At 36.5% G+C, this 19,117-nt stretch overlaps 1 protein-coding gene across 2 annotated transcripts in view; it reads right to left on the bottom strand.

Annotated features, from left to right (window-relative positions):
• Nucleotides 1-19,117, bottom strand: part of LOC111159173 (diaphanous related formin 2) — a 1,005,724-nt gene that overhangs the window by 458,093 nt on the left and 528,514 nt on the right. For both annotated transcript variants that reach the window (XM_022521608.1, XM_022521609.1), the window contains one exon: nucleotides 2,156-2,285. In XM_022521608.1, the coding sequence (XP_022377316.1) occupies nucleotides 2,156-2,285 (130 nt within the window). The remainder of the gene's footprint in view (nucleotides 1-2,155; nucleotides 2,286-19,117) is intronic.

Below are 19,117 nucleotides of genomic sequence, written 5' to 3'. Positions count from 1 at the left end.
GAAATGAGAACTAGGGAGGAAATGAAAGATGGATGGAAGCAGGTGGAATGTGCTTAAGAATTTGAGTTGAGAGTGAATTTCATAGGGAAAGAAAAAAGAACTAGTCAAAATAACAAGAGTAGGTATGGCTATGGTCCTAATAGTAAGATAGAAGAGGATTTCTGGCAACAATCTTTTGAAAACACTGGCAGGAAAAATACAGAAAAGCAGAAATAATCAAGATACAACAGAGACATTTTGCTCTTGACAGAGATGGGGAGAAAGAAGTTGGTGATAGTATAAAATAAAAATATGAAAGTATTTACCAAAAGCCCAGACACAGGAAACAAACAAACAGAACTGGATATAATACATAGTTAGCTGAGACTATAGGAACCATAGGCACCCTTATAATTATCCACTTCTAACAAGACAATAGCAGGAACTACAATATTCATAGCAGTATATCACATATTATGACTACTACTACTAATAAAGATAGTGGTATAGCAACAGCTACATATTTACTAAGTGCCACGCCTTTTATTGAATACTCTAAACATGTCAACTCATGTGATCTTCTTGTTACTATCACTGCCATTTTACAGATGAGGAAACAAAAATGTGGAAGTTTAAATTACTAGCTCAAAGTTACAGAACTAAGAAGTTACCAGCTAGGATTAGAACTTTATAACATCTAACTCAAAAGGCTGTGCGCTATAAGCTAACTTCATCAATAACAATAGAGGTTAAAAGTTTGTATAAATTTATATAGATATAGACATAGAAATATAGAAATATAGATAAGCTAGAGCTTAGACTTAAAATCAAAGCTGATATAAACTTCATTGTCCATTTCATTACAGTTGTTCCAGATTATTTTGACTAAAAGTGTTTATTGGATATGTTTATGTAAAGTATCCTCAATGTAAGAACTAAAAATTTAAAAATCAGGAATTAAAAATCACTGTAAAATTGACATCATTTTATTTAAACATGTTCTTGACAGACTTGTCAAAATCTTTTTGAAATTGAAATGACGTATTAAACAAATAAAATTTAGAAAAAGAAATTCTGGTAAAGGGCAATCAAAAAGTAGTGATAACACTGAAATGATCTAATGATTGTCCTTATTTGTGACATTTCTCATGTTTCCAATTAAAAATTCTCCATTTCCCTATAACTCAGGACTTTCAATAAGGACTCAAAAGCATATACCTTTCCCAAGTTTATTATAAACGATATAAACCTGTTAGTGTTTGTTGAAGGGGAAAAAATATATGTCTATAAAACCCAGAATACTGTTTGTATAATATTGTTCAGCAGTCAGGGCACATAGGTGGTTCAGTCAGTTAAGCTTCCAACTTTTGGTTTCAGCTCAGGCCGTGGTCTCAGCCCCGTGTTGGGCTCCACACTCAGTGTGGAGTCTGCTTAAGACTCTCTCTCTCTCCCCTCTCCCTCGCCCAAATAAATAAATAAAATCTTAAAAAAATATATATTGTTCAATGGTCATCTCTCCTTGTCTGGTATTATCAATCAAACCCTTAATGTATTTCTTTGATTTAATCCAGTGTATCTCATTTTGTGGTACGAGGACCAGAATAACAATAGGAATACAGTAGGATTCCAGAGTACCATTATTTTCTTTATTAAAATAAAAACCTTTAAGATATGATGCTAAATTATACTTACTGCAATATAGCATCAGTTCTCTGGCAATTGCTTTTCTAAAGAACTTCTGTATCTTGGCTCTTCAATTTAACAACACACATTTGTGACTAGAGTCATATTTACTAACATGTGACTAATGTGGAGTAATAGAAACAGTGAGAAAATCCGTAAGCAAGAACTGTCTCACAATCATTGTGATATCATGAAAAGCCCATGGTATAGTTCCATTGTAAACAATATGCACTTAAGTATTTATGAAATGAATGAGTGAACATACTATCAGATCAGAGATGTGAAAGTGTCAATAACCTAACAATGTTAAAAAATGACATAAGTAAAAAAGAGATCATTAAATGTACTATACTAGCAAACATAAGCTAATGGAAACTATCTTCTTGCTTTTCAAGTATCAGTAAACAGAAAAAATAAAATAAATGTTTTTTAATCTTACCACTTAAAATATAATATTCAGGCAAAGAATAGTTTCAAAATAGTAATCAATTACCTTTGCTTGCACTTTCTACATGTTCCAGTTCTTCAGGAAATTTCAGGATATCACGGTATTTTTCCTCACAAATTTCAGCAATAAAATGCAAGAGGGTTGTTTTTTGATCTGCTGACTTAGTATCTCTGATCTGGAATGAAATAACAATACTTTTAGTATATTTTGGGTAATGTAAATAGAGTTTTTTTTTCTTAAACAAGTGAAAGGATGAACTCAATTTATTAAAACTAATTTAATTTTTTAAAAAAATGTTAGGGGCATCTGGGTGGCTCAGTTGATTAAACATCTGACTCTTGGCTTTGGCTCAGGTCATGATCTCAGGGTCATGAGATGGAGCCCCGTGACAAGCTCTGTGCTCAGTGTGGAGTCTACTTCAGATACTCTCCCTTTCCCTCTGCCCCTCCCCCTGCTCATGCTCTCTCTCTCTCTCTCTAGTAAATAATAAATAAAATCTTAAACAAAAAAAATTTTTTTAAAGTTAGGGGTAGCTTCCAAATGGGACCTAGAAACAATGCTCTAGATTTTGAAAGGAACACCATTATTTTAAAATACAAAAGATTACCAAAACCAGCAAAAGTTTTAATTTTAATATACATATTTTAAAATGTCTAAATTATTATGGCAAAATGAACTATTCTCTGAGAAAAAAGCATTAATTTAAGTATTGATAATTACAGTCAAAGTTAATGTGTGCTTATGTTATCAGCATTTGTTCTTTGCTTTATCACTGAAATATATTCTTGGAAGCTGGACATGTTTGTGAGGTTATATTTATTTGTAGTCATTACTGATGAAAATTAATATGAAAAATACATTTTATCCTCTTTTACTTGTATGGGCCATCAAATAAGAAAAACTGGAAAGTTCTTATGCTGATTTATAAATAGAATCTGACCACACAATTGTGATGACAATTTTTTTTCTGCTTATGTATGGTATTTCCTTTTCAGAGATACTTTTAGAAAGGGGATGCTATAGTTAGAACAATAAAAATCTTTAAAGTATTGGACAAAAAAAAATCTATGATGCAAATCTAAGTGTTTTCTTTAATGTAACATTCATACTAGGCTAAGCTGCAGAAGAATCAAGGATTTACCTACAAACAAAGGATAAATAAGGAATAAAGTATCAAGTTTTCTGATTCTCTTAGGTGTTTTAATTCCATAATCCTTAGATGAAGGGTTTGCCCACGGATATGCATACTAATTTGGGGTTTTTAGCCTTAAGGATTACTCTGTTTAGAATAAATTTTTCCCAGACAGGTTTATGAAAAGGCTGTAGAACATACTTAGGTAATTAACTGAATATTTAATAGCTACTGTTTTAGTGACAAAGAAAAAAAAAACATCACATTTAATCAGTCAGACATATACTGAATCCGTTTTGTACTATAGCTTTTTAACAATTATTTATGTCCCCAGGATATAGAGAACTTAAAAGAAATATAGTCTCTAGGCTCAAAACAAACCACCACAGGAGGCCTGATGTTGAAAGTTCAGGTGGTCACAGGGCCACAGTGATTGCTTTTAGAATTTCCAGGATTACTTTATCCCGCATAGGTGAAATATTTGAAATTTTGTATTATCTTGCTGATCTTCCTAACACCTTTAAGCACTACAAGGTTAAAATGACACAATTTAAGGACAAGCTACAAGAACAAACCTCAACAACATTTCAAGGGCAATTTGTGTTAAGTAAGGTTTGTGCCCTAGAGTAATCAGTGGGAGGTTCATGTTCCTAAAGAGAGGTCTATACCTAGGATTATAGTGTTACATGTTTACAAAGTGCAACGTTTTCAGAGTATGCTGGATATTACAATTTATAAGAAAATTCACATTTTCTTTTTTTTCTCACAAATTACCTGAATTCCTTACTCCTAAAAAAATTAGGTGTGTAGGGAAAATTAAAGGTACATCTTCCTGAAGGAAAGGGAACTGATCTATTATTTTAAAAACCCTGTAGAAACTATACGGACACACACACACCATGACCACCACTAATAATAACAACAAAACTCTACCTAACTTTTCAGGACACCAAGTTCTAAAAATATATATATTTTAAATATTTTAAATGCACATGGCCAACACTGGAAAGGAAAACACAAAAAGGGAAAAATAGCATTATGCTCATATGTCAGATTTATGGGTGATTTAAAAACCAGCTTTTGGGGGGCGCCTGGGTGGCTCAGTGGGTTAAGCCGCTGCCTTCGGCTCAGGTCATGATCTCAGGGTCCTGGGATCGAGCCCCGCATCGGGCTCTCTGCTCAGCAGGGCCTGCTTCCTCCTCTCTCTCTGCCTGCCTCTCTGCCTGCTTGTGATTTCTCTCTGTCAAATAAATAAATAAAATCTTTAAAAAAAAAAAAAAAAAAAAAAAAAAAAAAAAAAAAAAAAAAAAAAACCAGCTTTTGGCATGCATACTCATAAATACTTAATTTTCAGAAACAATTTTTAATTGATAAATATTTATTCAGTCAGGTCCATTAATTTAATTCCTGTTAAGAAATTTAGTAGAGGCAATGGTTACATTCCAAAAAGATAAGTGAACCATAAAATTTCAGCTAAAGAAATATCTTGGTATCTTCATTGAAATCAGAGAGTTACAGACAGAGCACGGGTATGCTTTAAAAAAAAAAAAAAAAACTGAAATATTTCTTTCAAAGCATGGGCAAACATGGACAAGTGCGTCTTTTGTCAAGCTGAAGAATATCTTATTTGGTATGGGAGACAAACTGTTAAATCTGTATCGTAATATTTATTTTTTAAATAACTTCACACAGAATCTATTTTAAGGTTTCAAACTGCCAGGGAATAACTGTGACAAATATGTGGTCTTTTTAATTTTTCTCTATATGTATGACCCCTAGACCAATCATTTTAAAATAAATAGATACTATTAAAATACAGGGGGAAATAATTTTTGACCTATTATATTTACTTTGTATTATCATGTCTTCAGCCTCTCTTAACTGCATCTACACCATTCACACATTAGGCACTGTCTCTCTCTCAGGACATATTGTGTTGTTCAGTGTCAACACAGAAGGCAACTAAGAACATTCCCCTTTATCAATTATAAAGGTCAATGGCCTTTATCCAATAATTTGCTCTTTGAAGTATTCTAGTTGGATACATACATCTCTTGGGGTAATACAAAAGTAATCTAATCTGAGTATGTGTAAAACCACTTCCAAAGTGTTTGGGTTTATTAAGAAATAAAATTGATTTCCATTTGATATCTGGTTAACTTGAAATTATGTTAATTTTCATTAACATCAAAGATTCCATTAATACTTGTCCTGATTGCCTAAGTCTCAGTAGTGAGGATATTGTCAATATTTCAAGGTTTGCTTCCATCAGGAGTCAAGTGCCTTTTAGCAACCCTGCCTATGCTTTCCCTGTCTCCCTCTCACCAGCCACAGTTAGGCAGAGGTATTAGATAGATATATGACTTCTCTTTGTAAGATATAAAAGGATAAAAAAAAAACCCTACAATCAATCTTATGTCTTGCATATATTTCCACATAATAAAAACACAAACAGCGGTTCCAGAAATTGGAAATACTTGAAAGAGCTAAAAACATTTTATAATATTTTAATAGGCTATTATCAACTAATGATAACAATAAAAATAAGACAGAGCAATTCACTATATTCACTGATAGAGCACCATCATTTAGTAAACCAGAGTGATTTTAAATATAACCATCTGACCAAAAAATGTTACACATAAAGATTAATAACTAAATTTATACTAATTGTATCTATCTATTCTTTAATAAATTTCTGAAATGGTAAATGAATATAAAATACCTTTAACAGAACAACACCTATATACACAGCAAATTCTGATAGCTTTATCTTTTTTCTAATAAACATGAAAGCTATATTATGGAAGATAATTTTTACATTTGACACTTCTAATACATTTCCAACACTGTAACTGAGGCAGATAGCAAAATATATGAATAACTAATTACCACATAAAATATATTTTTTTCCAAATACTTTCATTCAAGCCTGAAAATCTAGTCTTTGCCCTGTCTTTGAAATTAGGTGGTTGCCAGCACAGCCAGAGAGCCTGAGACAACATTTTAATCATCTACATCAGCCACATTCAATCTTTTTGTGAAGGACCCCTTCCGTAGGTAATTTTCACCTCTGCTGAGATTTAAGCTTACTTCTTTTGCTCTGTCCTCAGTGGGAACTGAAAATAACTGGTTACTATACACTGTATAACCACCTCTCAGAGAGGCAAAGCTCCCTTCTCATGTGTACTGTTCTTTAAACCAAACAATTTTTGGAAATTCAACCTCTCCACACAGATCTTAGATTTCAAATGTTTAATTTTTTTTCTTAAAGATTTTATTTATTTATTTGACAGACAGAGATCACAAGTAGGCAGAGAGGCAGGCAGAGAGAGAGAGAGGAGGAAGCAGGCTCCTTGTCGAGCAGAGAGCCCAATGCGGGGCTCGATCCCAGGACCCTGGGATCATGACCTGCGCCGAAGACAGAGGCTTTAACCACTGTGCCACCCAGGTGCCCCTCAAATGTTTAATTTTTTTTAATGGAGATTTTTATTTGTTTATTTGACAGAGAGAGAGCTAGAGTGGGAACACAAGCAGGGGGAGTGGGAGAGGGAGAAGCAGGCTTCCAGCTGGGCAGGGAGCTTGATGTGGGGCTCAATCCCAGGACCCCAGGATCATGACCTGAGCCAAAGGCAGGTGCTTAACCGACTCAGCCACCCAGGGGCCCCTCAAATGTTTATTCTGAAAAGATAAGAATCCACTCAAAGTTTCTATTACAAAGTCTTCCTGCATCTACTAGAAAAACATACAAACTTCTTGGTTTTGCACATATGGCCCTTTGTGAGCTGGCCCTTGCCTACTTTTCTAACATGTCCCCTGATGTTTTCTGATGCATGCCCAACTCTGGTCTGATTACAAATGTATGAACATACCATGTAATGGCATGCCATCATGCTTTTGCATATCTTGTTCTCTCTAGACCCCCCTTTTCTTTTGATTATTCTTCCATCTTCCCTTTTTACTTCTATCTACCATGTGAATACCTACTCATATTTCAAGACCACTCAAATACCACCTCCTATCTGAAGACTTTTCTATCTTAGTAATAATTAATGTCTTCCTTCAGCCCTGTTCCTTCACTATAAACATTTTAGCTCAGTAGTTTTTGTTTGTTTGTTTGTTTTTTAAGATTTTATTTATTTGGGAGAGTGAGAGAGAGAGTGCACAAGTGGTAGGGAGGGGCAGAGGGAGAGAAAGAGGGAGAAGCAGACTCCCAGCTGAGCAGAGAGCCCAATGCAGAGGCTCGATTCCAGGACCCTGAGATCATGACCTGAGCCAAAGGCAGGCATGTAACCGACTGAGCCAGGCACCACAACACAGTAGTTTTTCTTCTAGGCAATATGAGGTTTTTTTTCAAGGTTAGAGGCCCTGTTTTCCTAATATTTTTTTTATCCACAGTACCTAGGAGAATGTTAAAACATACTAGGCAGGCAATTTATGTTTCTAAATTAAGATTTTTCTCCACATAAGTTCCCACTTGCATGGGCTCTAAGAGTAATAATTCTAAATTAAACTCTATTCATATGTGTGTATGTATGTGTGTGTGTACATATCCATACATATACAGAAAGGTTGACTACAAAGCCCAGAAGTTTCCAGGGCACCATATTTATTGAGAGGTAGGTTGGAGTGAATGCCAGAATAAAATTATATTGTGTTGCTCAGGAAATGAAGCAACATATGCTTCTAAGGGGAGGCAGGTTAGGAGTAAAGCCAATATGAATATAGAAATACATTCAGTGATCCACTGTGGGCAGGGACTGTGCTGAGTAATAACAATCAGAGATAAATGATGTGTGGTACCTTCAAAGACTCGGGGAGCTCAGAACTTAGGAAAAAAACACAAAACTATATAGAAAAGAGGTGACATAGGAGAGTAATTTGGTGGCAAATCTCAAAGACTGGTAAAATTAAAATGATAGCTAGGATATATATATAAAAGGCAAAGAGGGGCACCTGGATGGCTCAGTGGGTTAAAGCCTCTGCCTTCAGCTCAGGTCATGATTCCAGGGTCCTTCATCGGGTTCTCTGCTCAGCAGGGAGCCTGCTTCCCCAGCCCCTCCCCGCCCCCACCCTCTCTGCCTGCCTCTCTGCCTACTTGTCAAATAAATACCTCTCTTTCTGTCAAATACATTTTTAAAAATCTTTAAAAAAAAAAGGCAAAGAAAACAAATTCAAGACATATTATAAAGATAAACAGGATTAAGTCACTGAAAAAATATTTGGAATGAAGGAAAGGGAAATATCGAAGTTTTAAATTTTGGTTATTAAAAGAATGGGTGTATCATGTTGGTAACAAAGAAAATAATGACTCTCTCAAATGAGCTTGCTTTAGGAAGAAAGTGAAGCTCATTTTTTAAACATAAATGGTAACTATGCGGAGATAATCTATGAGAAGGTAGAATGGCACTCCATTTTCTCTACTTCATTTTATCCTATATGATTCAACCCACATATGTTTCTTAAAACTGCATATGACCATGCTATTCTCTTCCTTCAACAAATCCAATGGGTCTTTACAACTTAAATACTAGAGTTAAAATTTCTAATCAAAATAGTTACTAAGCACAGACTTCGGATTCAGACAGAAACAGGTTTGAATCTTGATTCTATGCTTCACTAGTTGTGTGACCTTGGGCATGTTACTTAAACACTCTAAGCCTCGGGTTTTTCCTCCATAAAATAGGCATTAAATAAGTACTTATGATCACAGAGTTGCAGAATTGAGTAAGATACTGTATTATTCTGACCATGATCATTAAATAGATTAAAAGTGATACAAGCCTACTCTAGCTTCTCTTCTTCGCAAAGAGTAAGTTATTACCATAACCTGAAAGTCCCTTAGTGATCTGGCCCCATTACTACCATGATGGTGTCTCTAGCTATTATTACTTACCACTCCCCTCAATCATGCTTGCTTCCTAGCTCTCTCAATTCACCAGGCATGTGTCTCACTCAGAGACACTGCTGGTTTTCTCTATCTGATTGGGCGGTTTCACTTTAACTCATCCACGTGGTTAGCTCCTTCCCTTCTTTCCAGATCTATACTTAAAAGTCACTTTCTCATTCTAAAATTGCAATCCACTCTCCCAACACCTCTTACTTCCTCTCACTTTTATTTTTTTCCATAGACCTGATCTCAGATATACTATATACTCTATTTACACTTTCTTATCCCTCTCCACTTCAATGCCAGCTACCCAAGTACAAGGATTTGTTGATCTGCTTCGTTCACATTTACATACATCTAGAACAATGACATCTAGGTACTTAATACATATTTATTGATTGTATGAATGGGTGAAGATTTCTATCCATTTGCTTCAGTTCTTCATGACATTAGATGTTCTTCTTCCTTCACCGGGTGGTAGTATCATCATTTAAGGGGAAAAGGAACCAACATTTCTTACCCATCCATCATGTGCTTATAGGCCAGAGACTTTGATAAGTGCTTTACATTCATCATCGTTGTGTTTCTCTCTGTGTGTATGTGGATATGTATGTATATGTGTATGTGTATGTTCAATTTAAATATTTACTGAGACTTGGAAGATAGCAGCAGAATAGGAGGATGCTAAAGTCACCTAATCACAATAATAAACAACAAGATAACTAGCAAATCATCCTAAATACCTCAGAAATTGACCTGAAGACTGGCAGAACAAACTCTACAACTAAAGGTAGAGAAGAGGCCACTTTGAAGGAGGTAGGAGGTGCAGAGACTCAAGCTTGGGAGAAAAACAGAATATGGCCATTGTGGTGGGGAGGGAGTCATCGTCCTAGAGAAGGGTCAGAGACAGACAGACATAGGGGAGCACATGGTGAAAACAAATCCCCATAGCAACTATATTGGAAAGTGAGAGGTGCTTAATTTCATGACTTCTGGCAACCAGCAGGACTTAAAGCCTGGAGTTTTAAAGGTCAGTGGGCTTGGCTGGGATAGAGACCAGAGGGCACTGAGCTGCTTTTGGAGAGAAGGCAGGAAAACAACTCATGGACCTATGACAGGGAAACAGCAATCTGAAGAGTGCCTGGGATCATGGTGTGGAGGCCATTTGCATATCTCAGAGTATGTCCCAGAGAGGCAGCATTCATGCAGAGATTATTCCAGGAACAAAGGAACAGGCTAACTGGTGCCATTTTCCTCCCCTGCCCCACAGCATAAGTACAGAGCCACTTCTGGAAACCAGAATGGCACCAACACTTGCTACCTAACTTGCTTACACCAAGCCTTGTGCTCCTTAGCCCCCCATTCTGTACTCCAGTGGAACTGCCTTTACTAGTTTTGTGTGCCTCAGTCCTAGCTTGCTGGGCCCTCTGCTCCAGAAGACCAATCCAAATACCTGTTCACACAGTGTCTCCTGACTCGAGTTCTATGGACCCTCTGTTTTGCATTGGTGGCTACAGGTTTCATTTCACAGTCAGGACTATATTGGGGTACCTGGGTGGCTCAGGTGGTTAAGTGGCTGCCTTTGGCTCAGGTCATGATCCCAGGGTCTTGGGACTGAGCTGGGCATTAGGCTACCTGCTCAGCAGGAAATCTGCTTCCCCACTCCCTCTGCCCCTCTATCCTACCTGTGTACTCTCTCTCTAATAAATAAAATCTTTAAAAAAAAATCAGGACTGGGGCACCCAGATGGCTCAGTCAGTTAAGAATCTGCCTTTGACTCAGGTCATGATCCCAGCGTCTTGGGATCAAGCCCAAAGTTGGGCTTTCTGCTCTGCGGAGAGCCTGTTTTTCCTCTCCCTCTGCCTGCTGCTTCCCTTGTTCGTGCTCTCTCTCCCTGTCAAATACATAAATACATAAAATAAAAATAAAAGGAAATCTTTAAAAAAAACAGGACTGTATCTATTTTGTTCAGTAAATGCTTGTTGAATGAATAAATGTTCGAGAGAAGCCAAAGATAACTGTGACTGAACTGATGATCAGAGAAATCTTTGGTGACTTTCAAGCACAGATTCAGTATAGTACTGGGGTGCAAAATTAAAAACAATAGATAGCCAAAAAGAAGAAGCAATGTGTAAGGTAATTTATTCAAAATACTGACTGTGGATGATAACTAGATAATAGAGGGGGTAGCACAGGTAGCAGCTGGAAAATGGTGAAGCCAATGACAAAAGGTATATGTATTTGCTACAGATTAGTTCAGCATAATTAGACCTGAAGAAATCAGGCAATGCAAGAACTAAGAATTAAAAATGAATATGGAGAATGGATGGGCATAACTGCTTCACTGGTTGTCAAACCATGTTCCCTGAAAAGCATTACTAGCATCAACTGAGAACTTGTTAGAAATTCAAGTTTGGGGGCTATCCACCAAATCGACTAAATCAGAAACTCTGAGGATGGTGCTCAACAATCTGCCTAGATATCAATCTGATATTGATATCACCTCACACATATTAGAATGGCTAAAATAAAAAACATAGGAAACAACAAGTGTTGGTGAGGATGTGGAGAAAGGGGAACCCTCTTGCACTGCTGGTGGGAATGCAAAATGGGTCAGCCACTGTGGAAAACAGCATGGAGGTTTCTCAAAAAAAATAAAAAATATATAACTACTATATGATCCAGGAATTATACTACTGGCTATTTACCCAAAAAATACAAAACCACTAATTCAAAGGGATACATGTACCCCTATGTTTACTGCAGCATTAATTGCAATAGCTAAATTAAATAAGTAGCCCAAGCGTACACTCAAAGATGAATGGATGGAAAAAGGAGATGTGGTATGTACGTGTATGTATACACACGCAAAAACAATGCAATATTATTCAGCCCTAGAAAAAAATAAAATCTTGCCATTTGCAAGAATATGGATGAATCTAGAGAGTATAATGCTATGTGAAATAAGTCAGAAAAAGACAAATATTATATGATCTCATTCATATGCAGAATTTAAGAAAGAAAACAATCAAGCAAAGAAAAAAATAGAAAGAAATAAGGAGAAAAATCAAGGGACAGACTCTGAACTCTAGGCAATAAGCTGATGGTTACCAGAAGAGAGGTGGGTGGGGGAATGGGGAAAATAGGTGATGGGGTTAAAGAGTACACTTATCATTATGAATAAATAAAATAACAAGAAAAGAATTACATGCAAATGAATTAAGAGTAAAAGATTAAATGTGAAAATAAGTAGGAAAAGAAGTGAGACAGGCAAGGCATCTTCAGAGCTAGGCTGTTTCGCCAGGCTCCCCTGCCTGTGATCCCTGAGTCACTAACAGCTTGGACTTCAGTCCAATGGCCCAGGACCATCTCTGATGGCACCCCTCTCACCTGGACCAAGGACATATAGACCAAATCCTGGAGGTCCTGTCCTCCTGAGTGACCTTTTATCTATACAGGACTGTTTTCTTTGACACACAGATCAAAAAGAAGGAAGGCCAGCAAGACATTAGTTCTTTTCTTAGGTGAAATGGCTGACATTTCAGGAAACCAAAATTCTAAATGGGACCATAGGGGACTTCAATTCATTCTCCTTCTCTATAGGCAGGGTAAGTACTACATGAGGACCCCATTAGAGTGGGTGTACATTTAGAGGTTCAGCGGAGGCCCCGTCCAAAAACCTCTTTCAAACCTACTTGATCATGCTTGAAAATCCATTCCATTATTAGAGCTTTATTACTTTGGCATAGGCCAAATGTGGGTTTTGTCTTCTGTATAATGGCAGAAATCACATACAAAAATTATATCTGCTACCTCAGTACAAATGGAATTAAGTGGTTCTTTCCTGAGAAGAGGCTTGGATGGAGAGAAGACTAGAACATCACAGGCAGTAGACCCTAAGGCTGGGAGCAGGAATATGGGAAGGTGTAAGAGAGAAAGGATGTAGGAGGTTGAGCTGGTAAAGACTTTCCACCTGGACAGTCAGGTATGGCCTCCAAAGTACTAAGAAAAGTTACATGTTTAAAAAGCCTGACCCAAAAGAAAAAAAAAAAAAGACCATGCACTATGATTCCATTTTTATTTAGCAAATGCAAACTGATCTATAGTGACAAACAGCAGATCAGTTGTTGCTTCGGAATGGTTGAGGGCAGGTAAGAGGGAATCACAAGGGTCATGGGGGAAATTTGGGGGGTCGTCAATATCTTGATTGTGATTATGGTTTCAGGAGTGTATACAGAGCCAAAACTTATCAAATCATTAAGTATGTACACTTTATTGGATCTCAGTTATACCTCAATAATATATATATATATATATATATATATATATATATATATATATATATATGGAAAAGAGCGGAAAAAAAAAAAACTACGTGAGTACAGTGTGCCTGACATATAATCCAAATAATCCACCTCACGCACCCCTGGTAAATTCTGACAGAAGCAAGTGTTTTCAAGGAGCACACGTCACCTCTCTGAGAACTGGGTATTCTCTCTACATTGATAGAGATGAACTAGACAATCACAAGTCCCTATCTGAATATCATGGTCTAGATTTCTAGATTGTAAGGGTCCAATACATTCACTGATAGAAAGCCATTTTTGAACCCTAAAAGATTTGATACAAATACAAGGTAGGAATTATTAAATAACTAGCAAATATAGAGATGTTGGATAAAAATAGTGGATTAAAAATGTGCAAGTAATTTCACTGTATCTCAATCCTACAAGGTATTTTTATTCAGAGCAAAGTCTCCAATGGGAGCTCCTGGAAAGAAAAATAGTATAACTTCAGACATGAAAAACTTAATGGAAGGATTAGAAGACAGACTGAGGAAATTTCTCAGAAAGAGTAATAAGACAGAGATAGAAAGTAGGAAAAAACAGATGATAAATGCAACTGAATTAGCTGAATCACATGAGTTTTAGAAAGATAACAAAGGACATAAATTAACTCAAGGAAATACTCTAGATCAAAAGTCATGAGTTTTCACATTGAATGGGTCACTTAGTGGTCAGCATAACAGGTATGACATTGTAAAATTTCGTAACACTGAGGACAATGAAGTCCTACAAGGTCACATGAGAAGGCGGCTTTGGCCTCAAAAGCAGCCATTGGAAGCAAGAAGACAATGGCACTAGGACTACCAAAGTTCTGAGACAATCAGAAAGTAAGGTTTCAAAAAAAATTTCCCTCTCATGAACTCTCAGAAGTTCTAGAAAATAAAGGTCATCAAAAAGAGGGAAGAAAGCAGGAAATGAGAAGACACAGGATCCAGAAACAAATGATCCAACACAGAAAAGATGCAAGTAAATTCCTAGGACAATAGGAAAGGAAGGCTGGAGGATGACAGCTGTGTTTTTTTTCATATCCTTGGGAAAGAATGCTCCAAGAGACTTTCCCAAGAATAAATTCAGAAGACCTAGATAATGGTCAGAATTTAAGATTAATTAGTGGTAAGATCTCAGAAAACTGTGTGTATGAAAAAAAAAAAGATAAACAAAATACATATTGCAAAGGAAAAGCAATCATAGTTGACTACATAGTTTACCTGCCAGTGGTATTTACACTGTCATAATAACAAGTGTACTAATTATTGATCTACCAAAAATTACTCGGGGTACCTGGAACCAAGTGCCGCATCAGGCTCCATGCTCAGCAGGAAGCCTGCTTCTCCCTCACCCACTCCCCCTGCTTGTATTCCTTCTCTCACTCTCTTTCTGTCAAACAAATAAATAAATAAAATATTTTTAAAAAATTACCCTATAACTGAGAACTGGGAACAAGGGGGCCTATGAAATGTGCATACATGTAAAAGAGGCGAGTGGAGAAAAGGAAGCTGAATCTTTATCTCCCATTGTGGGAATTCAACAGACAAGGCCTGTACTGAAAATCTGGAAGTAGGAACACAAACATGTCATTTGTTGATAGGTAAAAGAATTAGTTAACAAACATAAAATGATTCTTCTAGGGAAGTGGAAATGGTGTGGGGAGTGGGAGGAGAGAGGCTGAGGACTACATTTCATATTAATGAACCATGAAGAACTAGTTGACTTTCAAAATTATGTGCCTGTATGACTTTGATACAATTTTAAAAATAATAAAAAAAAATACTGTCATAAAAAAAATGGAAAAAATTAATTCTGATATCACCTCCAGGTGATTCTTATGGATGTTCAAGTTTAAGAGCCACTACACTTCTCTGAAAGGAATTGCCAGGCAAGAAGGTGGTTGGCAACTGACCACAGCTTGTGTGGGTCCTTTCATAATTACTTTTACATGTAACAAGCTGAAGGGTCAACATGATTCAAAGCTTATTATCTATATACAACTTGAGAGGAATTGCCTAGAAATTTGTGGCATCTGAAGGACAGAATCTCTCTGAATGTTCTTAATTAAGTTAGATGAAAAGAGAGAATGATGTGTATCATAATTTACCACCTACTTACCCAAGAGTAGATGACCTCCATGGTATGCTCAATGCTGTCCCAATTCTAGATACATTATTCATAAGTCTTCTAAACTGTCCCTTATACTTTACAAAAACTGTATTGAAAATATACTTACTGAGAGTCCAAGATGCCAGAGCATTAGGAGACCTTAATGTCATCTGGTCCTAGGAATTCAGCTAGATAGCTATCAAATTCTGAACACCTTTGAACTCAACAGGTGATCTAAGAAACAAATAGTTGTAAGTCTACAAATAGAAAAGCGACCATTTTCTGCAAGAATGACAAGATGGAAAAACTTGCCTCAAAAAAGAAAATAAGAGGCAGTAGTGACTATAAGGGACCTAATCAGTATGGACATACGATGTCAAAATTGGAGTTCACAATAATGATTACAAAGACACTAGAGAATCCATTTCTGGAGGAAAAAAAAAGAATGAAAATCTAGTCAAGTGGAAATCAAAAAGGATATTAATGAGATACAATAAAAAGAGGCTCTAACTGCTAGGATAAATAAGGAAGAAGAGAGAATTAATGACATAGAAGGCCAAATGATGAAGAATAAAGATTTTGAGAAAAAGAGAGATAAACAACTACTGAATCACAAGAGGAAAATCTGAGAGATAAGTGATACAATAAAGTGAAACATTATTAGAATAATTGGGACTCCAGAAGAAGAGGAAAGAGAGAGAGGGGCAAAAGCTATGTTGAAGCAACTTATAGCAGAGAACTTCCCTAATCTGGGGAAGGAAACATGCATCAAAATTCTGGAGGCACAGAGAACACTCCTCAAAATCAATAAAAATAGGTCAATACCCCAACATATAATGTGAAACTTACACGTATCAGAGGCAAAGAGAAAATCCTAGAAGCAGCTCAGGACAAAAGGTCTGTAATCCACAAGGATAGAAACATTTGATTGGTAGCACATCTATTCGTAAAGACCTGGCAGGACAGAAAGGACTGCCATGATGTTCAGGGTGCTAATTGAGAAAAATAAACAGCCAAGAATACTTTATCCAGTTAGGACGTTATTCAAAATAGGAGTGATAAAAAGCTTGTAGGAAAAACAGAAACTTAAAAGAACCTGTGATCACCAAACCCACCCTACAAGAAATGTTAAAAGGGATCCTTTAAGCAAAGAGAAAGCCCAAAAGTAACATAGATCAGAAAGGAACAGAGACCATATACAGTAACAGTCACTTTATAGGCAATACAATGGCACTAAATTCATCTCTTTTGATAGTTACTCTGAATGGTAATGGGCTAAATACCCCAGTCAAGAGACACAGGATGACAGATTGCATAAAAAAGCAAGACCCATCAATATGCTGCTGTCTGCAAGAGACTCATTTTATACCCAAAGACACTTCCAGATTTAAAGCCAGGTGGTGGAAAACAATTTATCATACTAATGGACATCAAAAGAAAGTGGGGGTGGCAATCCTTATTATCAGACAAATTAGACTATTAAACAAAGACTGTAATAAGAGATGAGGAAGGACACTACATCGTAACTAAAAGGTCTATCCAGCAAGATATAATAATTATAGAATTTATGCCCCTAACATGGGAACAGGCAATTATATAAGCCAATTTAACAAAATCAAAGAAACACATTGATAATAATACAATAATAGTAGGAGACTTTAAGATGAGCCATACTGCAATGGACACATCATCTAAACAGAAAATCAGCAAGGAAACCAGAAGAACAGTAGAACAGATCTATGAAACTAGGATAAGAGCTGGTTCTTTGAAAGAAATAATAAGATTAATAAACCTGTGGCCAGGCTTATCAAAAAGAAAAGAAAAAGGACCCATACAAATAAAATCATAAATCAAAGAGGAGAGATCACAACCAACACCAACAAAACACAATCATAAGAACATATTACGAGCAAATATATGCCAACAAATTCAGCAACCTGGAAGAAATGGATGCATTCTTAGAGATGTATAAACTACCAAAACTGAACCAGGAAGAAACAGAAAATCTGAACAGACCCATAACTGGCAAGGACTCTGAAAGCAATAATCAAAAATCTCCCCAAAAGCAAGAGCCCAGGGCCAGATGGCTTCCCAGGGGAATTCTACCAAACATTAAAGAAGAATTAAGATCAATTCTTCTGAAGCTGTTCCAAAAAACAGAAATGGAAGGAAAACTTCCAAGCTCTTTCTATGAGACCAGTATTACCTCAACCCCCCCCCCAAGAAAAGACCATGGCAAAAAGGAGAATTACAGACCAATATCTCTAATAAACATGGATGTAAAAATTCTCACCAAAATACTAGCCAATAGAATCCAACAGTACATTAAAAGGATTATTCAGCACAGGAAGTGGGATTTCTTCCTGTACTGCAAGGATGGTTCAACATCCACTAGTCAATCAAAGTGATAGACTACATTAATAAAAGAAAGGACAAGAACCACATGATCCTGTCAATACATGCCAAAAAAAAAGACAAAATACAACATCCTTTCTTTTTTTAATTTAAAGATTTTTATTTATTTATTTAACAGAGAGAGACACAGTGAGAGAGGGACCACAAGCAGGGGCAGTGGGAGAGGGAGAAGCAGGCTTCCCACTGAGCAGTGAGCCCAATGAGGGGCTTGATCCCAGGACCCTGGGATCATGACCCGAGTCGAAGGCAGACACTTAACTACTGAGCCACCCAGATGCCCTACAGCATCATTTCTTGATTAAAATCATCACAGTGTAGGGATAGATGGAACATACCTCAATATGATAAAAATCATCTATGAAAAGGCCACAGTGAATATCATTCTCAATGGGGAAAAACTGAGAGCACTTCCCCAAAGGTAGGAACATATCAGGGATGTCCACTATCTCCACTGCTGTTCAACACAGTAGTAGAAGTCTAGCCTCAGCAATCAGACAACAAAAAGAAATAAAAGGCATCCAAATAAGGAAAGAAGTCAAACACTCACTTTTTGCAGATGACATGATACTCTACGTGGAAAACCTAAAAGACTCCACCCCAAAGTTCCTAGAAGTTATATAGGAATCCAGCAAAGTGGAAGTATATTAAAATCAACGTGCAGAATTCCGTTGCATTTCTATACACTAACAATGAGACACAAGAAAGAGAAATTAAGGAGTTGATCCCATTTATTGCACCCAAATCATAAGATACGTAAGAATAAACCTAACAAAAGAGGCAAAGGATTTATACTCAGAAAACTATAGAACACTCATGAAACAAATTGAGAAAGACACAAAGAAATGGAAAAACGTTCCATGCTCATAGATTGGAAGAACCAATATTGTTAAAATATGTATGCTACCTAGAGAAATCTACACATTCAATGCAATCCCTATCAAAATACCATCAACTTTTTTCCCAGAACTGGAACAAATAATCCTAAAACTTGTACAGAACCAGAAAAGACCCCCAAGTAGCCAAAGAAATGTTGAAAAAGAAAACCAAAACTGGTGGCATAACAATCTGGACTTCAAGCTACATTACAAAGCTGTAATCATCAAAAGCGTATGGTACTGGCACAAAAA

The sequence above is a fragment of the Enhydra lutris genome, unplaced genomic scaffold, assembly GCF_002288905.1.
Source record: "Enhydra lutris kenyoni isolate GAN:26980312 unplaced genomic scaffold, ASM228890v2 scaffoldscaffold67, whole genome shotgun sequence".
Taxonomy (NCBI): domain Eukaryota; kingdom Metazoa; phylum Chordata; class Mammalia; order Carnivora; family Mustelidae; genus Enhydra; species Enhydra lutris.
Note: the sequence above shows the minus strand (reverse complement) of the source record. Positions and strands in the feature narration are given on the sequence as shown.